The sequence below is a fragment of the Pseudophryne corroboree genome, chromosome 3 (genome assembly GCF_028390025.1).
Source record: "Pseudophryne corroboree isolate aPseCor3 chromosome 3, aPseCor3.hap2, whole genome shotgun sequence".
NCBI lineage: Eukaryota > Metazoa > Chordata > Amphibia > Anura > Myobatrachidae > Pseudophryne > Pseudophryne corroboree.
In genome coordinates, this window is record NC_086446.1 from 322,542,797 (window position 1) to 322,566,621 (window position 23,825).

At 44.3% G+C, this 23,825-nt stretch overlaps 2 protein-coding genes across 6 annotated transcripts in view; one reads left to right on the forward strand and one right to left on the reverse strand.

Moving 5' to 3' along the window:
• MYL4 (myosin light chain 4) overlaps window positions 1–4,228 on the reverse strand; it is a 32,261-nt gene extending 28,033 nt beyond the window's left edge. Inside the window, exon 1 of the mRNA XM_063959508.1 lies at window positions 4,043–4,228. Coding sequence (XP_063815578.1) covers window positions 4,043–4,165 — 123 coding nt within the window. The 5' untranslated portion in view covers window positions 4,166–4,228. The remainder of the gene's footprint in view (window positions 1–4,042) is intronic.
• The window catches only part of LOC135055433 (parathyroid hormone/parathyroid hormone-related peptide receptor-like), a 182,802-nt gene continuing 159,932 nt past the window's right edge, over window positions 956–23,825 (forward strand). The window contains exon 1 of one of the 5 annotated variants that reach the window (XM_063959502.1): window positions 956–1,036. In XM_063959502.1, coding sequence (XP_063815572.1) covers window positions 974–1,036 — 63 coding nt within the window. In that variant the 5' untranslated portion in view covers window positions 956–973. Of the gene's footprint in view, window positions 1,037–6,105; window positions 6,374–23,825 lie in introns of those variants that run through there. The other 4 variants (XM_063959505.1, XM_063959500.1, XM_063959497.1 and 1 more) reach the window with 4 other exon arrangements.

The window sequence follows — 23,825 nt, forward strand, 5'->3', positions numbered from 1 at the left end:
GCTTCACTAAAAGCTAGTTCATGACAAGCTATCTATTTACTAATCCTTGGTAGGAGATAACGTGGATGAGATAAAGTACCAGCCAATCAGCTTCTAACTGTCATGTTACAGGATGTGTCTGAAAAATGACAGTTAGGAGCTGGTTGGCTAAAGCACAACTAAAGGAAATAGAGGTTTAAAGTAGCCAGTATAACCTTCCACCAGTAATTTTCAATAATTGTACTAAACCGAGACTAATTAGGAATTAGCTATAAAGACATAATTTTACAAAAGGTTATTGCTGTTGCAAAGTAAAGGAAGGATCGCTACATAGTAAAATGATTACTTATAGAAGGGAGAGAAATGCAACCTCGTCTGGATAGACAGAACCAGCTGTATCTGATATTCTTATATCCCCATTTATTTCATTCAGTTCACACTTCATGCCATTCTCAGGAAATAGACCTCTAAGGACGAGCGCATTCAATATATAACCGACAGTGGTAATATGGGGCCCAAACTGTTGAATTACTTGATTTTAATTGTTTCTGCTTTGCAATTTAGAATGATACGTTGTTAAATATTGAAATGTACTTTTCTGATTTGTAAATGTGCAAGCTCTGTTTATAGTTATCAAATGTGAAACTTTTCCTTGAGTTCACAGCTAAGAGAGAGCTTCGCGAACTGTTCAAGTTAAATAAATTCCTACAACAAAATTGTAAGATTAATGTCTGCAAGTAATCTACCTTGAATTGCATTGTGTTGTGAACTGACATTGATATTTATATTCCTGTAAGGTTTTAGCGATACCTTGGTACATAGCCAGATTAAGGGGGGGATGCAGGGCATACTGGACCCTTGGCCCCCCTTTGTGAGTGGACCCCCCGGCCAGATCACACTGACATCACTAGCTTTTCCTCTTAAGCAGCAGCAGAACCAGCAGCCAGAATGTGAGCAGGACAGTATGCAGTGAAGGCAGAGACACAGGAGTATCATGTTTCATGAGCTACCGATAGAGCTTTCCGACCAGAGGAGAGATAGGAGGATGGAGAGAGCTGTAAGTGACACAGGGATCCCAGCTTCTGCTCTTCCCTGCCTGGATGTCTGAGTCTTGTGTAAACTGTTATGCAACTAAACCATTTGGGTCTAGAGATAGAGACACACACAGAGAGTCCTCATGAGTCCTGTCCCAGTGTGTAAGTAGTACAGAGGCTGCTGCTATACTTGCATGTGACAAGATACATTTTTATGTTTCTATGTGTATTTTAAGGTTAAGTTCTTTGTTACACTACAAGAAAATGTTATATAATAGTTGTCTTTCAATTAGGTGGAGCCTTAAACAGTACCCAGCCATTATTAAACGATTAGTTTAAAATTAATATACACAATCCATACCTCCCACCATGACCCATTCCAGGACTTTCTTCTTAATTTATGATTGCAATCACCTGTGTTGAAATACCTTTCTTATCAATTAAATAGTTCAACACAGGTGACGCCAATCATATATTAGGTGGGAAGTCCAGGTAGAGATAATTTTGTCCCTCCTGGAATGAGACATGTTTGGAGGTATACACCTTCCACCGGGGCCCCCCTGTTCCACCATCCTGATTGGGACCTCATTGTCCATGGTATAAAAGTTTGGGAGATATGCCTCATTCACCATTAATAAAATGGCAGTAAAATAAAATCCATCAAATATTTATAAAATCTTCAGTAATAAATAGGCGCATAAATTGGTAACACTGTTCGGTGGCGAAGCTTCACCACAGACCTCGCTAAGAAACAGTTGAGAACCTTTGACATAGACAAAAGTCATACCCAGACAGTCCTGCCCCTTATTTCTATTCCTTTTGGTTATTGTTTTTCCAATCTTGCATTCACATTGAAACTAGTGAGGGATAGGGCATGGGTGAATGGATTGTAGATTACAGGGCTGGGGTGTAACTGTAAAATTACACAGACAGTACAATACAAATAATTTGCTTAGTTTAAAAGAATCTTTCTTGGTCTAATGTTTAAATATAGCAGAATGTGTGCATAAAAGGAACCCCAAAGTACTAATGAAACCACTGAGAGTGGAATATACTAAAGGGAAAGACAAAAATGTATTTGGCCGCATTTTCCATATGCACCAAACTCCGGAATACGAAACATCTTTTTACTTGTTACAAACATTAATGTCTGATGCATGATGTTACCCCACAGGCTTACATTCCACTATAAATGGACATTATTCCTCCTCTTAATACATCTAAAACTTGCCACATTCCAGTGATTAAGGGGTCTATTTATTAATCCTTGGATGGAGCTAAAGTGAACTGAGATAAATGACCAGCCAACCAGCTCATAACTACAGTACCATGTTACAGGCTGGGTTTGAAAAATGACAGGATCTGGTTGGCTGGTACTTTATCTCCATCCTCTTTATCTCAGTCCAAGGCTTAGTAAATAGACACCTAAGCGTCTTGTTCTACAGCATTTTTGTGTCATAGTCATTACAGCTAGTACCAATATAACAAGACAAATATAAAGATCATGAAATATAACAGTAAATATCAAGTTAAAGGATTAGACCAATAGACAGGTTTTTCATACAGCAAATCCAGTATCTGGGCTCTGCGGACGATGTAATAACTGAGAATGTACAGTAACCTATATCATCCAAACACATCTAAGTATTCATCTGTAACAAGCAAGATAAACTATAGAAAACAAGTACCTCGTATTGTATAGCACTGGATATTTACCATGTAACAGCTCTATACATTTTCAGTAATGACAAGGGAGCTTGCTCTGCTACCTGTGGTCTTTTTCAGCGAGTCTAATTATTGTTTTATAAACATACTGTAGAATTTGTAGAATATTTTGATAAATGCAAAGTTAATAACATTTGTATGACATTAACCAAAAAAAGGTTGCACATTGTATCCACACAATGAATAATATTCTCATCTTGGGGAAATTAAATATTACACTTTAATTTTTAGAATAATTTGTGTAAATAGTATAACCAGTATGTAACCATTTTATAATCTCCTGTCAAATACTGTTTATGCTAATACAATGTTTAACCTATTCCTTTATTTAGAAATGTTGTTCTATCTCAAGAAATGTTTTTATTACCTAAGCATTCAGGGAGTTACATCAGCTACTACTCTACATTTACAGATGGTCTCTTCTCCCTATCAAAACATAATCCGTTACTTAACTGAAATAAAGTATAGTAGTGTCACTTTCTAGAGACTACAATCAGGGCTGGTGAACCTTTGGCCCTCTAGCTGTTTTTGTGAACTACACATCCAAGCATGCCCAGCAACAGTTTTAGCATGGCCAAATAGAAAAACTGTTGCAGGTCATGCTGGAATGTATAGTTCAACAATAGCTGAAGGGCCAAGGTTCCCCACCCCTGCACGGTGACATGAACAGTGGTTCAATGAATATGTCACTGTACAATATGTAAAATTAATATTAATAGGCATACGTCTGTGGCCCTAATTCAGAGTTGATCGCAGCAACAATTCTGTTAGCAGTTGGGCAAAACCATGTGCATTGCGGGGGGGGGGGGGGGGGAGGAATAACATGTGCAGAGAGCGTTAGATTTAGGTGGGGTGTGTTCAAACTGAAATCTAAATTGCAGTGTAAAAATAAAGCAGCCATTAATTACCCTGCACAGAAACAATATAACCCACCCAAATCTAACTCTCTCTGCACATGTTATATCTGCCACACCTGCAGTGCACATGGTTTTGCCCAGTTGCTAACAAATTTGCTGCTGCAGTCAACTCTGAATTACCCCCTGTATTGTAAAACATACACAAATTATGTATTCTCTTATTAAAACTAGTGAAATGATTTGTCTTAGTGTTTTAGTATTAATAATATTGAATGCACTGTATAGGAAGCTGAGTGCATAGTGGTCCTCTTGGTTTAATGAAGTGAATGTACTGTCAACTACTGTATTTGCTAAGATGTTTATAAGGAGCTTTGAGCATCCTCTTCAGCAGTTCATTATCTATCCGTACTGTACAAGCATGCTCTATCTGTGCTCTTTAATACTTACAGTGATACTTTTTGGATCAAATGGAACCTCTTTTGGTGGCTCGGGTGCAGGAGGTGCTGGTGCAGCAGCAGCAGCTGCCGGTTTGGGGGCCTCCTTTTTGGGATCTGGCTTCTTGGGGGGCATGATGTCTGAGTGAGGGCTGCTAGGGATGAGATGTGGAGGAATGACAGAGCCAGGATGGTCACTCAGCCCACTCTTATATCCAGGGAGTGGAAGCTATGCTACTATAAAAGGAAGAGTGACAGTCAGAGATGTCCCACATGACAAATATTCATTGTTATCAGTCCCTGACTCTCCTGAGATATTAACACTTGCTCTGCTTGTCCAGCCCACAGCTATGAATGTCTATGTCAGTTACACTAAACTGGAACTGAAAACCAAGAGGCTTAGTTTCACTTACTATATACTACTCTATATTAACACAACAAGTGCTTTATTAATTGATTACATTTTTTTTTTTTTAAATGATGTTGGTCTGCTATAACCATATCGCTTCTGGTAGGTTATTGGAATAAATAAACAATATCACCTATAGACATTGTTTATGGTCAAAAAGAAAGAATGCATATTATTACATTGTACATTTTGGCCACAGGCATGCTAGTAGTCCTTGCTAGGACTTGTTGTTCCACAGTAACATGAGATCCACACTGTATATCAGAAAGTAGAGAACTGTACCCTTATGGGTGGCAGATAATAGAGGGGCACAGCTGTCTGCTGGCATTGTCAGTATCAAGGTCAGGCTGTAAGTCAGAACAGCTGCGTCTATGAGCTTGTTTATATAAATATAATATCAGTGCAGCATTACACATTTGTGCAGATGGGAGGGGGGTGAATGGCTGGGATAGGGTTTGGAGGGGGTTAGTTTGTACAGGTTTGTATCTATTATTAGAGGTGGGATGTAAGGTATTATTATCATTAGATGCATTGGCATGTTAGCTTGGGCACTGTACCCACCGCCATTAAGCTAGCATATCACCAAGTGTATGGAAAGTGACAAGTCCTTTTCTGGTCCATAACGAACCTTACTTATATACTTAATATTTTATTTATATGAAATTGTGGAGGGTCAGTCACAGTCCATGAAAAAAGTGAATTGTAATGAGCAACAGAACACAAATAAAGGTTATAATTTAGCGCTGTCATGCATAGCTAGCTACAGGGGTGTAACCAGAACTTTGAGGGCCCCATAGCAACATTTTGAAGGGCCCTTGTCCCAATACTTCTAGAGAGTCACCTATCCGCAGCAGTTGTTAATGTTATGCCCCACAATAGTACCCTAGTTCATTTTCGGACCCATAGTGGTGCTCTAGTTCACGTTATGTCACATTGTAGGGCTGCCAGTACACATTATGTAACACAGTATCCCCAGTTCATATTATGCCATATTACAGTGACCCTGTTATATTATGCCATGCTGTAGTGCCTCAACATTCATATTGTGCTACATTACAGTGCCCTCTGTTCATATTATGCCATGGTATAGTGCCTCAACATTCATATTGTGCCACATTAAAGTGCCCCCAGTTCATATTATGCCACACTATAGTGCCTCCATTTCATATTGTGCCAGTTCATATTATCTACAGTAACATGATAATGCCTTCTAGTTCATTCTATACCACATTACAATAAGCAGGTGCAAGGGGGGTAACCAGATATATTGTAGGCCCCAAGGTAAAAGTTTGGAAGGGCCTTTATATACCACCCAATGGTGAAATATGTATATAACACATGTAACTATGCCAGGAAAGGCAGGACCCTCTCAGCTGTGGGTCCAATAGCAGCTGCACTCGCTGCACCTATGGCACCTACACCCTTGGCTAGCTATTGTATGTGCAACCTTGCCCAATGTTGAAGCTAACTTGAGCTGGTATTGCAGCTCAATCCACCATAGAGTACTCTGCACCAGGGCTATTTTTGGTCCGGAATGGAACAGCGTTCCAGAACGTCTGCAGCCTGGCAGTTCCCTGCTGTTGTTGCTGCCTCCACTTCCCCTGTCTGTGAGTCTGCCTGAGGGGAGGAGAGCGCAGCACATATCTCTCCTTACCCTCGTGTGTCCCGTCTCCGCTGGCAGATCAGAGCACGGGGACCGGCAGCAGCAGCTCCTGAATGGCTGCCGGACCGCAAGCTTTGATTGGCTCACAAGCCAGTACCATGTTTCAAATGGCTGCCACAGCGAGGGGAAGGAGAGATGCGCGCTGTGCTCTCCTCCCCTCAGGCTCAGACAGGAGATTCGGAGGCAGCAGTGACAGCAGCAGCAAGAGCAGAAACGGAGGGGTAAACACTATTACCGGGGCATTGTGTATCTGGCTGTACTGGGGACTATGTGTAAGTGGCACTACTAAGGGCTATGTGTAATTGGCACTACTGGGGGCTATGTGTAATTGGTACTACTGGGGGCAACGTGTAACTGGCATTATTGGGGGCAATGTGTTACTGGCATTACTGGGGGCAATGTGTAACTGGCACTACTGGGGCAATGTGCAACTAGCATTACTGGGGACAATGTATAATTGGCACTACTGGGGGCAATGTGTAACTGGCATTACTGGGGCAATGTGTAATTGGCACTACCGGGGGCTATGTGTAACTGGCACTACTGGGAGCTATGTGTAACTGGCATTGCTGGGGGCAGTGTGTAACTGGCATTACTGGGGGCAGTGTGTAACTGGCACTACTGGGAGTAATGTGTAACTGGCACTACTGGGGGCATTATGTGTGTGTGTGTGTGTGTGTGTGTGTGTGTGTGTGTGTATATATATACATATATAGATCGCGGCTCCTAGCATGCAGCGGCACTCAGGGAAATAATTCATGGAGATTCCAAACAAACGGTATTTATTCCATGATAGTGCAAAGAAAGATCCAACGTTTCGGGGTGCTACCACCCCTTTGTCAAGGTGAACACAACAGAAGGTGTTGTGTTCACCTTGACAAAGGGGTGGTAGCACCCCGAAACGTTGGATCTTTCTTTGCACTATCATGGAATAAATACCGTTTGTTTGGAATCTCCATGAATTATTTCCCTGAGTGCCGCTGCATGCTAGGAGCCGCGATCTATACTACTTATTCCAGAAGGCACCGGGGCCGTATACACTGTGAAGGGTGAGTGCCAATCCGTTGGTATATATATATATACATATATATATATATGCGGCACTGCTGGGGGCATTATGTGTATATACGGCACTGCTGGGGGCATTATGTATATATGGCACTGCTTGGGACATTATGTGTGTATATGGCACTACTGGGGGCATTATGTGCATATATGGCGCTGCTGGGGACATTATGTATGTATATGGCACTGCTGTGGGCATTGTGTATATATGGCACTGCTGCATAGCCAGATTAAGAGGGGGATACAGGGCATACTGTACCCCGGTCCCCCCTTTGTCAGGGGCCCCCCGGCCAAAGCACACTGATATCACTAGCTCTCCCTCTTAATGTGAGACCCAGAATGCGAGCAGGACAGTATGCAGTGCAGGCAGAGACACAGAAATATTATGTTTCATGAGCTACCAACGGAGCTTTCTGACCAGAGGAGAGATAGGAGGGTGTAGAGAGCTGTGACACAGGAATCCTAGCTTCTCCTCCTTCCTGCCTGGGTGTCTGAGTCCTGTGTAAACTTTTATTCAACTAAACCATTTGGGTCTAGAGATAGAGACACACACACAGAGTGCTCCTGGGTCCTGTCCCAGTGTGTAAGTAATACAGAGGCTGATGCTATTCTTGCATGTGACAAGATACATTTTATTTTTCTATGTGTATTTTAAGGTTGTTTGTTAAACTACAAGAACATTTTATAAAATAGTTGTCTGTCAATTAGGTGGAGCTACTGTATAAACAGTACCCAGGTATTGTTAAACTATTGCATTAAAACTAATATACCCCATTGGTTTAAATGTAATATACACAATCTTTACCTCCCACCATGACCCATTCCAGGAGGGACAAAATGCTTTCTAGTTGGACTTCCTTCTTATGATTGCAAACACCTGCATTGTAACACCTTTCTTATCAATTAAAAAGTTCAACGCAGGTTACATCAATCATATACTAAGGGGGAAGTCCAGGCAGAGAGCATTTTGTCCCTCCTGGAATGGGACATGTTGAGAGGTATGCACAATCTAATATACATCCCTTACCTTCCACCGGGGCCCCCCTGTCTTAAGTGCCCTGGGCACCCCCAAGGCTTAATCCGGCCCTGCACTGCTGGGGGCATTATGTATTTAAAAAAAAAGTTTATGCACCAATTGATGCCCTGCCCCTTTAGTAGCTCCACCCACATCATCACCCACTTCTGCCCCGCTCACAGTTCCTGAACCTATTTTCTTACAAAAATAGCACTGTTTTGAACTATAGACTTTGGGCCTAATTCAGAGTTGATCGCAGTAGCAAATTTGTTAGCAGATGGGCAAAACCATGGGGGTCATTCCGAGTTGATCGCTAGCTGGTGTTGTTCACTGCACAGTGATCATTTAAAAAAATGGCAAAACTGTGCATGCGTATGCACCACAATGCACACGCGCGTCGTACGGGTTCAAAGAGCATTGTTGCTGTGCCATGGTTCTAGGGAAGAATCCATTCGCATAGCCAATCGCAAGGAGATTGACAGGAAGAGGGTGTTTATGGGTGTCAACTGACCGTTTTCTGGGAGTGTTTGGGAAAACGCAGGCGTGTCCAGGCATTTGCAGGGTGGGTGTCTGACGTCAATTCTGGGTCCTTCGTCACTGGATTCATCGCACAGGATAAGTAACTGCAGGGCTAGTCTTGTTTTGCACAAAATGTTTTTCCAGAACTCGGCTGCACAGGCGTTCGCACACTCCCCCGTGGGCGGCGACTATGCGTTTGCACAGCTGCCAAAAGTAGCTAGTGATCGATCAACTCAGAATGAGAGGCCATGTGCACTGAAGGGGGGGGGGGCAGATATAACATGTGCAGAGAGAGTTAGATTTGGGTGGGGTGTGTTCAAAGTGTGAGCGGATTCGGTTTTACTCGGTTTTACTCGGTTCTCAAAACCGAATCTTATTGGCTATCCAAAACAAGATTCGGTTTTGAGAACCGAGTAAAACCGAGTAAAACCGAATCCGCTCATCACAGGTTCAAACTGAAATCTAAATAAGAATAAATCAGCCAGAAACAAAATAAGCCACCCAAATCTAACTCTCTCTGCAAATGTTATATCTGCCCCCCCTGCAGTGCACATGGTTTTGCCCAACTGCTAGCAAATTTGCTGCTGCGATCAACTCTGAATTACCCCCTTTGTGATTTAGCTTATCATCTGCCCATGTGGTTTATACTACGTCAGGATGCCTACAAGCAGTTATCGGGACAGAATGGCCAACCATCAGGGACTCAGTCAAATCCCTGTAATATTTTTTTGCACTAATAATTTCCATCATAATGCAGAATCATATATTTAAAAATATATATATTTTTTTAATAAAAAGTATTTTTTTAAATATTCCTTTATATTATTTTCTTTTCTTTTTCAGATTGTTTGTGTTTATTGTTGGGTAGGGAGTTGGTCCTAGTGCCACTATTTAGTATGCCCGATATATATCCTGTTGAATTATGTTAGTTTGTAAGGTCTGCAAATACTGTATTAGTTACAGTATATCTATCTATCTATCGAGTGTGGCATTATGGATATGCCTTTAATCTGCACACACAATTTATGTATTAATATTATGTATGAGTCTGACTACAGTTATTCAACACAAGCAGGGCATGGTGGGTATATGTGCTTCTGTGAGCAGCCTGCTCGGCTTTGCAATGCCTATTTATCCACTTCCGGCTGTGGTGTGAACGCATGACACTTCCGGTCTTGTGCCGCGATTCCACCTAGAAGCAGCATTTTGAGAATCCTAAGAGAGCAACTGACCTCCTTGTGTGCTTGTGGTCTCTATATTATAAATTTTGTACATCCATGCTTATTTTGTTATACCGTTTTTTTAGGCATTTCCGGTTTGCTGGAATGAAGCCACCACCTGGCGGGCTCTTGTCTAATCGGCACTATTTATAGCTGCACTGGGTCCATTTGTGTACATGGTGCCTAATTCAGACCTGATCGGTGCTGTGTTTTTTCTCACAGCAGCTGATCAGGTCTGAACTGCGCATGCGCCGGCGCCGTAGTGCACCGGCGCATGCCAGATAGCCGATGGCTGTCTCAGCCCTGTGATTGCCTCTGAAACCATGACCAATAAGGCTGGTACTGGTGGGGATGGCATGGCGCACCAGGATGTTGTGGTAGCATTTGGATGATTCCTAAAATATTTACAAAGTCACCTACCACACCACCTCCAAAACATCCCTAGACCATTACAGAACCTCAAAGCAGGAAATACGTGCTTGGCTGTAGCACAACGAACAAACTTTGTCCCACACACCTCAAACTTCAATTCATCTGTGAAAAGAACCTTCTTCCACTGACTAGTTGTCTAGCTCCTGTCCTTTTTAGCCCACAATAGCTTCTTCCTTTTATTTATGGGCCTAAGCAATGTTTTTTTTGGGCAGCAACATATCCCTTGAAGCCACTGGCTACAAGGCGGCGTTTGACGATCACGACTGACACGCTATTCTTCCTCATTTCCATCAGAGCAGCATGGATCTAACAAGCTGTTTGGAATCTGTCCCATTGGGCCACTCGATACATTTGGCCCAATTAGTCTGGCCCCACAAGAAGGAGAGAGATCCTCCAATCTCTCTCCTGCAGCCTCCAGCCAGCGGTGGAAACTGACATTGTACGCATGCGCAGTGTCAGCTTCCCCCTGAGAATCCTTTCACAAACGTGAGATATTTATATAAAATGCCGCAGATATAACTCACATGTACAGCATTTTAACACAAACACTGTCCATGCAAAGTTTGATGCTGAATAGCAGTGAAAAAAATAATGTGGGGAAAAAAATGATCACGTTGACGTTATCTGAAAATAATCGAGACAACATTGACACTATTGCTGAATAGAGCCTATAGTAATTACTTAGTTAACGGAAGGGTATGTAGTCATGTATGTATCAACACTCCCGATGGGGAGTGTTGAGCTGAAAACTGGCATGCTGACATGTTAACATTGTGATTTACGCATTTTAAGTGTTGCCTTTACAACTTCAAACATGATGATTTACCATCAAGTTTCAAGTTGTAAATCAACGCTGTTAAAATGCTGTAAATCACATTATTAACATGTTGGCATGCCAGATTCAACCTCATACTGTCCCTGTCACGAGTGTCGACAATTTAACTGTCAGACTCCCATACCCAACCAGATAGAGTCTAGCTGTGCAATTATGTAGTTATATATTTCTAATGCATTTCTTAGGCTCCCACTTTCTCCTGCACTGCCCAATCCACAGTGAAAAGAGAAAATACAGAGGCAAACTTTATAGTACTAAGCACTGCTCATCAGAATAATTATAATAAACTCTGCAAAATAACATAAAGTGAAATTAAGGTGCTTAGCATAATTTTTCACCAGAAATACAGGCCCACCAACTGCAACCAGGTGTCCTCATCTGGTTGGTCCCTAACCCTAAGGTTCAAGTCCAGGGCACAGGACCCCCCAGATCAGCACAGGCCTACCGCCCCAAGGCATACTACTAGTGAGAGGTTTAAGTGTTAAAAGTGTTACATAAGTAAAAAATATCAGCTGTGTATTAAGTGTTACATAGGTGAGAGATAATAATTAGAACGTTAAAAGGTGTGATACCTTGTGGTGGATGGCCTGTGCTGACCTGAGGGCCCCTTGCAATGGACCTTAGTGTTAGGGACCCACCAGATGAGGCCACCTAGTCGCTGTTGATGGGCCCATATTTTTGGCCAAAAATTATGCTAAGTGCCTCAGTTTTGCTCTATGGCGGTCATTCCGAGTTGTTCGCTCGCTAGCAGATTTTAGCAGCATTGCACACGCTAGGCCGCCGCCCTCTGGGAGTGTATCTTTGCTTAGCAGAATTGCGAACGAAAGATTAGCAGAATTGCAAATAGAAAATTCTTAGCAGTTTCTGAGTAGCTCGAGACTTACTCCTACACTGCGATCAGCTCAGCCTGTTTCATTCCTGGTTTGACGTCACAAACACGCCCTGCGTTCTGCCAGCCACTCCCCCATTTCTCCAGACACTCCCGCGTTTTATGCTGGCACGCCTGCGTTTTTCCACACATTCCCACAAAACGGTCAGTTTCCGCCCAGAAACACCCACTTCCTGTCAATCACACTCCGATCACTTCAACGATGAAAATTCTTCATTCGGACGTGAGTAAATCTACTAAGTTTTGTGCTAAAATACTTAGCGCATGCGCACTGCGTACCATGCGCATGCGCATTTTTGCCTTAATCGATCCGTTGCGAAAATCGGCAACGAGCGATCAACTCGGAATGACCCCCTATGTTAGAGTGCAGAGTTTAGTATAATTATTCTGATTAGCAGTGTTTAGTACTATAGAGTGTGTATCTGCATTTTCTCTCCTTTCTGTGTGGAACTACAAGTCTCAGCATGCTAGTACATGTTGTCATATTTAGAGTACTCTAGAAATATTGACATAGTAAAATAATTGTGGGCAACGACTGCTCCACAGGGGGGCTGGGGGGGTGGGGGTGTTGGGGGAGGGGGGTCGCTGGGGATGGCACTTGCTTCCTACCTTACTTGAATAGGAAGCGGGTACCTCCTCCCTGGCTAGTACCATCTTCCCAGAGATATTTGGAAAGATGACACAGTGCCAGAGTCTTAGCTTTCTATGTGCGGTGTTGACTTCCCAAAGAGATCACTGGGAAGATGGCACCACCGGCTACAGCACAGGTATACTGGGTGGGGGGAAGAGGGGGTAGCGGACCCTTGCCCCTGCCGGGTCCCACCAGCAGCCCGGGCAATCTGCACATACTCCCCCTCCCCCCACCCTCCTCCTCATGGCGCCACTGCCATGTATCTCTGGCATTTACAGACTGCATATTGGGAAAGGCACTATGACTGGCAAGTCCTGAATAAATTTATAGAATTTGCCCGTTTTAGGGATGACATACAGCACATGTGCAGAAGCAAATTAACAATTGTTGCTTATGTCCACCTTATTCTGAATTGGATGGAATTTGGCCAGATTTGTCTTTCCATTAAAGGCTGTATGGGAACAGCCGTTATTGGAATAGCTGTCCTTTGCATTTTTTATTGCATTTATTCATACATACTGCATTAATAAACACTGCAATGCATGCAATAAGTGGAGGGATGTATTGCATGCAATATGTAATACATAATACATCTCTACCAGTGTGTGTTGATCCAATAAACACTACAATCTGACAAAGTGATTAATTACATGAGCATAGGCGATGGAATAGGGGGAGGGGGGGGGTCAAGGGTGCAGCTCGCCCCCCCCCCCCCTCCCAAACATGAGAGAGGCTCCAATGTACGGAAGCGGAAGCAGAGGAGCAAAGTGCGGTCAGGTGAAAGACCGCACATTACATCCTCCATACAGTGCAGGGACTATATAATGTGCAGACCCTCCTACTCCCCGGTGGTCCCGGCAGCCAGCCTCATATTTAATATGAAGATGGTGCTGCTTACTGTGCTGCTACTATGGTCCCAGACTCCTCCTCCCCCCATCGTAGGGCCTCAGTCCCTGGTACTCCCGGCCTCCTCCTCCTCCTCGCTGTGGTGCAACAGCCTCCTCCTCCCCAGTGGCTCCGTCCTAGGACTCCTCACAAGGCACCACAGTTCTACCTCAGAGATCCATGGACGCCAAATGAGATTATATTGTAGATTATACTGTAGCTTGGCCCCACACCAACCATAATATGTTCTGATGCTCCTGACACTGAGCATTTTCTAGCTCAGTGTGTTCTTTTTTCATATCTCCTTGATGGGATCAGGAGGTCGCAGCACAACAGATTCCGATCACCCAACCTGACCATTGCAACTTACAGCTGACGACAGATACATGCCCCTGAAAACGTCCCAACATACCCCAGTTGTAATTTTTTGGGATCTGCCCCCTATTCCTTACATTACATTTGCAGCATTTCCAGTTTTACACACAGATCTACAGTACATCCGGTAAGTATTCACAGCGCTTCACTTTTTCCACATTTTGTTATGTTACAGCCTTATTCCAAAATAGAATATATTAATTTTTTCCCCTCAAAATTTTGTGCACAATACCCCATAATGTCAATGTGAAAAAAGTTTTTTTTTTTAGTTTTTTGCAAATTTATTAAACGTAAAAAACTAAGAAATCACATGTACATAAGTATTCACAAAATTGATCTCAGAAGCATCCTTTTTCCACTGATCAACTTTGAGATGTTCCTACAGCTTAATTGGATTCCACCTGTGGTAAATTCAGTTGATTGGACATGATTTGGAAAGGCACATACCTGCCTATATAAGGTCCCACAGTTGACTTTCCGATGCACTGTATTATGGTCAATATTCCCAGAATGTTCCAATTCAGTTGCAAATACAGGATTCAGTCAGGAGCCCGATGGTCGTGATCCAGGCAGTCGAAATACTGATGCCGGATTCCCAACACTGCTCGGAATGTCGAACTAGCATCCCAAATGAGATCACAAAACCAGCATCCCAACAGCCGGGTGCCCGAACAAGTGACTGCCGGGCCGCTGGGGTGGCAAGCTGTGTGTTATGTTTAAGCTGCGGGGGGGTTAGGCTGCGGGCAGAGGTGGTGGGGTAAGTTTAGGCTTCAGGAAGGGCATGTTAGGTTTAGGCACTACCAGGGAGGGTTAAGGTTGGGCTGCAGGGGGGATGGGGGGTTAGATTTAGGCTGTGGTAAAGGGGGTTTAGGATTGGGGGGATGGGATTAGCATACTTACAAAGGATTCTAAACATCAGGATTTCGGCCGCCAGAATCCCGACCGGCTGCATTTTAGTCGAAACCCGCAAATACATATAAGCATTCACTGTATTTAAAACAGTTCTTCCAGTCAAGGGATCATGAGCTTAAAAACCATGTTTGAATTTGACTAGCAATGTTGTCACCAACTGCACCTCAAAAAAATTAGATGCTTTTCGGCTACACCAGTAAAGTCAATTGTGGATTAGCTGAACAGCACTTTTTAATGTATTTAAAACAGGTAGTCTCCAATTAACCTTCTCATCACAAATGATGTTTCTAGTTTTATGTATTTAGGTAGAAGTTGGAGCTGATTCTGTAGCCCACATGGCTCTGGCCACTTCCACACAGCACTGGTCACAGCTCCCTGCTTCTCACAATTGCGCCAGAATTGCGCCACCTCCTGTAATTCGTGCACTATTACATTTGTACCCTAAGTACACCTCCTCTCCCCTCTGTGCAGTGTCTAGCAATTGTCTCTGCTCTGTGCAGTGTAGGATGTTGTAAAATGCTGTAATACTGACTGCAAATCAACAACTACATATTTTATCCCTATCTGGTATATCAAATAGGAAAGCTTCTGCTTTGGAGTACATTATTTTATAACCCGAAACAGCAGAGTATGAATTGAGGATTCTATATATGTGGGACCTGTGGCGGATTTAGCGGGGGGCGATTAGGGCGAACGCCCCCCCTACACATACCGGCACCGGGATGGAGGCCGGGTCCCGCCGCGGTGTTGGGAACAAGGTGGAGAGCGGTGCAGCGCGGCGGGGGAAGGGGAGAGAGAGAGAGCGTCCTCACGCGCATACAGCGGCTGAGCGGCCTCTGTTCTGACCACGCCCCCTCCTTCCTGTACGCGCGTCAGGACGCTCTCTCTCTCTCCCCGTCCCCCGCCACGCTGCCCGCTCTCCACCTCGTTCCCAATGCCGCGGCGGCACCCGGCCTCCATCCGACTCCTCATGCTGCTGGCTGCAGCAGGTGTCACTGTCTGCCAGCCATGTCTTCTACCCTCCAAACTTTAAGTAAGTGTGTGTGTGCCCCCTCTGTGTTCCATGTCTCCCCCCTCCGCTCCTAGCTAAAGTGCCTGTGTTCCATGTCTCCCCCCTCTTCTCCTAACTAAAGTGTATGTGTCCCTGCATTATTTTGGCTCATTCAGTGTACTGTAATGTGAATTTCGGCTCATTCTACATGCAGTAAATAATGTGAATTTCGGCTCATACATTGTGCTATAATGTGAATTTTGGCTCATTCTGCGTGCTATAATGTGAATTTTAGCCCAGTCAGTGTGCTATAATGTGAATTTCGGCCCAGTCAGTGTGCTATAATGTGAATTTCGGCTCATTCAGTGTGCTATAACGTGAATTTTGGCTCATTCTGCGTGCTATAACGTGAATTTTGGCTCATTCTGCGTGCTATAATGTGCATTTCGGCTCATTCTGCGTGCTATGATGTGCATTTCGGCTCATTCTGCGTGCTATGATGTGCATTTCGGCTCATTCTTCGTGCTATGATGTGCATTTCGGCTCATTCTGCGTGCTATGATGTGCATTTCGGCTCATTCTGCGTGCTATGATGTGCATTTCGGCTCATTCAGTGTGCTATGATGTGCATTTCGGCTCATTCAGTGTGCTATGATGTGAATTTCGGCTCATTCTGCGTGCTATAATGTGAATTTTGGCTCATTCTGCGTGCTATAATGTGAATTTCGGCTCATACAGTGTGCTATAATGTGAATTTCGGCTCATTCAGTGTGCTATAATGTGAATTTTGGCTCATTCTGCGTGCTATAACGTGAATTTTGGCTCATTCTGCGTGCTATGATGTGCATTTCGGCTCATTCTGCGTGCTATGATGTGCATTTCGGCTCATTCTGCGTGCTATGATGTGCATTTCGGCTCATTCAGTGTGCTATGATGTGCATTTCGGCTCATTCAGTGTGCTATGATGTGAATTTCGGCTCATTCTGCGTGCTATAACGTGAATTTTGGCTCATTCTGCGTGCTATAATGTGAATTTCGGCTCATACAGTGTGCTATAATGTGAATTTCAGCTCATTCAGTGTGCTATAATGTGAATTTCGGCACATTCAGTGTGCTATAATGTGAATTTCGGCTCATTCAGTGTGCTATAATGTGAATTTCGGCTCATTCTGTGTGCTGTAGAAACAGAATTTGTCGGCAGATAAGAACCACTTGGCCCATCTAGTTTGCCCCCTTTTTTTTTTTTTTACATTATTTTTTATCTCTAACCTTATCTGATCATTATTTCTTTGTAAGAATATCCTTATGTCTATCCCATGCATGTTTAAATTGCCCTACTGTCTTAGCCTCTACCACCCCTGATGGAAGGAATGGCGATTCGCCAGTCTGTATCACCAGTGCGCAGGGTTCTCTCCAGTAACTGGCAACATTTTATTAGTAATGGCAACAATAGGAAATTTAGAAGCGAACGGGAAGGGCATTACTAAGTGGGAGGGGCTATGATTAGGGGGAGGAGTCATAATTCTTAAACCGCCCCCCCTAAAAGTTAAGTCTAGATCCGCCACTGTGTGGGACAGAAGTTTGTGGTGTCAATAATGAAAACAGTGACAATTTGTGCTCTCACACCTTCACATTTATCCCCCAATATTTTGGTTACAACACACAAAACTACAATGAAGCAGCGCTTAGCATAAATCCAATAAAAATGAATATCTAATTTCAATAAAAATGGCAAATGGAGATGGAAGGATTGAAAGGTCAAATATAACCACCAAATTTAATTTAAAAAACAGTAAAATGTATGCATAAAACTACACATAAATGAAAAATAAAAACATTTCAGAATCACCAATAGGGCTGCTTAAATAATGGTGTCCGTTCCTTATTTAACATGGACTGCAGAGAGGTGTAGGGATTGAATAGTAAGGGCTGATGGCACAGTCCTGATGTAACGTTACCACAGAGCCGCTGCTGGATGTGAAAGTCCCCTGAATAAAGACCCTTAAAATGGGTGATGATGCCGGGGCACTTCAGATCACCCATTTTCCATTGGAAGCTGCTCATTGTGTGCCCGGACCTTTATTGGACTCCAACACGACTGTGCAGAATCAACTGGTGAACGGATTTGCCATCAATGGCCATTTGCATCCCTTTCCACAGAGGACACCGCGCTCTAGTGAGGATTGAGGACCCCGGCATCATCACCCATTTTAAGGGACTTTATTCAGGGGACTTTCACCTCCAGTGGCGGCTCTGTGGTAATATTTAATATTTTTGATAAAATAATTTATTTTTGTTTACATTGAGTCTCACTGAGTCAATTACTCTCCATGACAGACCACACATATTCATTTTTATAAGGTGTTTCAGAGCGCAGAGTAATCTCCTCTTTTTTACTTGCAGGAATATGGCCTTAGTGGTAGGGTTGCGGTTAGAAAACCACTTCTATGTGCTACAAACGTTACAAAAAGGTACTCATGGGATAAGAAGCATAAGGATTGGACTGAGGAACAGTGGAAGAGGGTGCTTTGGACCGAGAAACCGAAATTTTAACTTTTTGGCTCGCATCGCCAGGCTTTTGTGCGTCGTCGTCTAGGTGAGCGCTTTCTCCTAGACTCTGTAGCACCAACAGTTAAGCATGGAGGGCAATGTGATGGTTTGGGGATGTTTCACGGACAACCAAGTTGGTGACTTAGTAAGAATCAACAGAATAATGGATCAAAAGGTGTACCACAACATATTAGTGCATCATGCGATTCCCTCGAGATGGCGACTTGTGGGTCAGAACTTCGTTATCCAACAAGATAACGATCCAAAACATACATCCAAGTTGTGTACTAACTATTTCCAAAAGAAAGAAAACGCTCAAGTCGTAACAAAAACAGAATGGCCACCTCAATCACCACATGTTTCACCCATGGAGCTTTTGTGGGAAGAACTACACAGGGAAGTCCGAAAACAGATGCCTACCAACACTGAGGGCCTATGGGAGGCTCTTCAAAGCTGCTGGAGTCGAATGGATCGCCAAAAGCTGGAAAAATTTGTAAATAGGCTGCCAAGGATATGTAAAGCGCTTATGAAAGCTAAGGTCGTCACTTTGCTGAAAGCAGACTACCTAAATTATCTTGCCTAAAAGTCAAAACAAGTATTTTTTTTTGTTTCCTTATTGTTCAAACAGTTGTTTATTTTTAGAGATGAGCGGGTTTGGTTCCCTGAGAACCGAACCCTACCGGACTTCAGTACCCGAGCCCGGATCCGAGGCCGGCTCGGTTTTCCCACCTGACTCGGAAACTAGAACGAGGCAAAATGTCATCATCCCGCTGCTGGATTCTCGCGGGTTTTGGATTCCATATAAGGAGCCATGCGCCGCCGCCATTTTCACTCCGGCATTGGAGAGTGTAGCAAGAGGACGTGTCTCCGTCCTCAGTGTCTGTGCAGGAGGGAAAGTAGGGTGGCGATTCCAGTGCTGTCTTGTGCTGCTCAGTCCAGTGTAGCGTCTTATGCTGCATCAGTCCAGTGCAGTGGTGCTTTATTGTCCTGCATCAGTACAGTGGTAGTGTCTTGTGCTGCATCAGTCTAGTCACAGTTGTGGTGTCCTCTGCTGCCATATGTCCAGTGCTGCTGTATAAGTCCAGTCCAGTGGTGCTGTGTTGTGCTGCATCAGTCCTGTGGTGGTGTCCTGTGCTGCCATAAGTCCAGTGGTGGTGTCCTGTGCTGCCATAAGTCCAGTGGTAGTGTCCTGTGCTGCCATAAGTCCAGTGGTAGTGTCCTGTGCTGCCATAAGTCCAGTGCTGCTGTATAAGTCCAGTCCATTGCAGTGGTGCTGTGTTGTCCTGCATCAGTCCAGTGGTGGTGTCCCTGTGCTTCTGTATTAGTCCAGTGGTACTGCCGTACATGTCCAGTGATACTGCCGTATATGTCCAGTGATACTGCCGTATATGTCCAGCGATACTGCTGTATAAATCCAGTGATACTGCCATATATGTCCAGTGGTACTGCCATATAATTTCAGTGATACTGCCGTATATGTCCAGTGGTACTGGCATATAAATCCAGTCCAGTGATACTGCCGTATATGTCCAGCGGTACTGCCGTATAAATCCAGTGATACTGCCGTATATGTCCAGAGCTACTGCCATATAATTCCAGTGATACTGCCGTATATGTCCAGTGGTACTGCCGTATAAATCCAGTGGTACTGGCATATAAATCCAGTCCAGTGATACTGCTGTATATGTCCAGCGGTACTGCCGTATAAATCCAGTGATACTGCCGTATATGTCCAGTGATACTGCCGTATATGTCCAGTGATACTGACATATATGTCCAGTGGTACTGCCGTATAAGTCCAGTGGTACTGCCGTATAAATCCAGTCCAGTGATACTGCCGTATAAGTCCAGCGATACTGCTGTATATGTCCAGTGGTTCTGCCATATAATTCCAGTGATACTGCCGTATATGTCCAGTGGTACTGGCGTATAAATCCAGTCCAGTGATACTGCCGTATAAGTCCTGTTGTACTGCCATGTAAGTCCAGTCCAGTGGTTCTGCCATATAAGTTCAGTGGTGCTGTCCTGTGCTGTATATTGGGGGTCATTCCGAGTTGTTCGCTCGGTAAATTTCTTCGCATCGCAGCGATTTTCCGCTTAGTGCGCATGCGCAATGTTCGCACTGCGACTGCGCCAAGTAAATTTGCTATGCAGTTAGGAATTTTACTCACGGCTTTTTCTTCGTTCTGGTGATCGTACTGTGATTGACAGGAAGTGGGTGTTTCTGGGCGGAAACTGGCCGTTTTATGGGTGTGTGTGAAAAAACGCTACCGTTTCTGGGAAAAACGCGGGAGTGGCTGGAGAAACGGAGGAGTGTCTGGGCGAACGCTGGGTGTGTTTGTGACGTCAAACCAGGAACGACAAGCACTGAACTGATCGCAGATGCCGAGTAAGTCTGGAGCTACTCAGAAACTGCTAAGAAGTGTCTATTCGCAATTCTGCTAATCTTTCGTTCGCAATTTTACTATGCTAAGATTCACTCCCAGTAGGCGGCGGCTTAGCGTGTGCAAAGCTGCTAAAAGCAGCTTGCGAGCGAACAACTCGGAATGACCCCCATTATTTACTCCAAATAAAGGGGTTATTAATATTTAATCCAAATAATTTTTACAGGGTTTGCCCTGTGTGGTGTAGGGGTATGCTCTCTTGTGCTGCATTTTGTTATATAACTCCATAAAAATAATGGAGAACAAAAATTTGGAGGATAAAATAGGGAAAGAACAAGAACCACTTCATACTACTGCTGCTGCCGCTGCTGTTGTTGTTGCTGGGAGTCGATCGTCATCCCAGAGGGAAGTCGGAAGACCACTTGTACTACTTCAACTAAGCAACTGACTGTCCAACAGTCCTTTGCGAGGAAGATGAAATATGACAGCAGTCATCCTGTTGCAAAGCGGATTACTGAGGCCATAACAACTATGCTGGTGTTAGACGTGCGTCCGGTATCCACCATTAGTTCAGTGGGACTGCAGTGCCAACCCTAGATGGGTCAGGTGTTTGTGCTGCACACTTGTGTCGCTTAGCTTTGTCATATAGCTACCTCATTGAACCTCTTTTACTTCTTTGAATTTGATGTGCTGTTTGGGGGCTAATTTTTTAAAGTGCCATCCTGTCTGACACTGCCGTACAACTCCAGGGTTACTGCCGTATAAGTCCAGGGGTACTGCAGTATAAGTCAAGTCCAGTGGTGCTGTCTTGTGCTGCATCAGTCCAGTGGTGGTATCTTGTGCTGCCATAAGTCTAGTGGTGGTGTCCTGTGCTGTATATTATTTACTCCAAATAAAAGGGTTATATACATTACTGATATTATTATCCAAATAATTTTTACAGGGTTTGCCCTGTGTGGTGTAGGGATACTCCCGCCTGTGCTGTATATTATTATAATAGCTCCAAATAAAAAAGTTATTATTATCCAAATTAATTTTACAGGATTTGCCGTGTGTGTGTGGTTTAGGGGTACGCTCTTCTGTGCCACCAATGCGTGTATTACATCTGGGCAAATTCCAGCACGCCCATGTTGTTTGTGCCGCACACTTGTGTCACTTAGTTTAGTCATACAGCTACCTCATCGAACCTCTTTTTCTTCTTTGCATGATGTGCTGTTTGGGGCCTAGTTTTTGAATAATGCCATCCTGTCTGACACTGCAGTGCCACTCCTAGATGGGTCAGGTGTTTGTGCCGCACACTTGTGTCGCTTAGCTTAGTCATACAACTACCTCATTGCACCTCTTTTACTTCTTTGCATGATGTGCTGTTTCGGGACTATTTTTTTAAGTGCCATCCTGTCTGCCACTGCAGTGCCACTTAGTGACGTGCGGTGAGGGCACCGACTGGTGAGGCACGGGGGCACCCCCCCCCCTCCCCAACCAAATACAATCTATGTGAGGAGGACAGGGCTGTGTGTGGGGATCTGAGTGGGGGGGGGGGAGCTGTGGGGGGGCTGTGTGAGGAGGAGAGAGTTTTGTGTGGCACTGGCACAGCATCATCATCATCACCATATGGGACACACACACACACACACTACACAGCATTGTATTTATACACACATACAGGGGCGGATCCAGAAAAAAATTACAGGGGGGGCACCATAAGGGACGTGGCTTCGTTGGAATGGGCGTGGCTTCGTTGGAATGGGCATGGTATTGCAGGAAAAGACTACCTTATACCCCAGTTTTGCAACCTGCACGCCCAGACGTTGGCCACCACAGAAAAGAAAAATAATCCTGATTCATGCCCCTTACATTATTTGTCATTTTTCCTCCTTATAGTAATGCCCAGTATACATTATTCCACATACTGCAATGGCCCTTAGACATTATTCCACACACAATAATGCACATGACACAATATGCACACACTGTAATGCCCCAGACACATTAAGCCACACACCGTAATGCCTGTGACACATTATGACAGGAATCGCAATGCCCGTTATACATTATGCTACACACTGCAATGCCCCTGATACATTATAGCACATACAATGTCTGGGACACATTATGCCACACACTGCAATGACCTTGAGACATTATACCACAATGCCCGTGATATAGTATACCATACACCGTAATGCCTGTGACACATACCGCAATGCCCGTTATACCCTATGCCACACACCGCAATGCCCGTTATATATTATGCCACACTGTAATAACCCTGAGACATTATACCACATACCACAATGCCCGTGATATAGTATACCACACACCGTAATGCCTGACACATTATGACACACACCGCAATGTCCGTGATACATTATGCCACACACTGCAATGACCCTAAGACATTATACCACATATCACAATGCCAGCGATAGAGTATACCATACACCGTAATGCCTGCGACACATTATGACACACACCGCAATGTCCGTGATACATTATGCCACACACCGTAATGCCCATTACACATTAAGTCCTACAGTAAGGCTTCTAATTACTTTTCAAATACCTGCTCGTTGTCAGGGGTTTCATGCACTGGGTGTCATGCTCGTTGCCAGGGGTTTCATGCTCTTGGTTCCATGCACGGTGCCAGGGGTTTTCATGCTCAGGGTGTCATGCTCGTTGCCAGGGGTTTCATGCACTGGGTGTCATGCTCGTTGCCAGGGGTTTCATGCACTGGGTGTCATGCTCGTTGCCAGGGGTTTCATGCACTGGGTGTCATGCTCGGTGCTAGGAGGTAGTCCTTGTTGCTAGGGCTGTGCTCCCAGTGCCACATATGTCCCCAGTGCCAGATATTCCCCCACGGTGCCAGGTAACTCACATGCCCCCAGTGCCAAATATAGCCCCCCCCATGTGCCAGGTACACATATACCCCCAGTGCCAGATATTCCCCGACAGTGCCACATATGCCCCCAGTGCTATATATGCCCCCATTGCCACATATGCCCCAGTGCCAGATATTCCCCC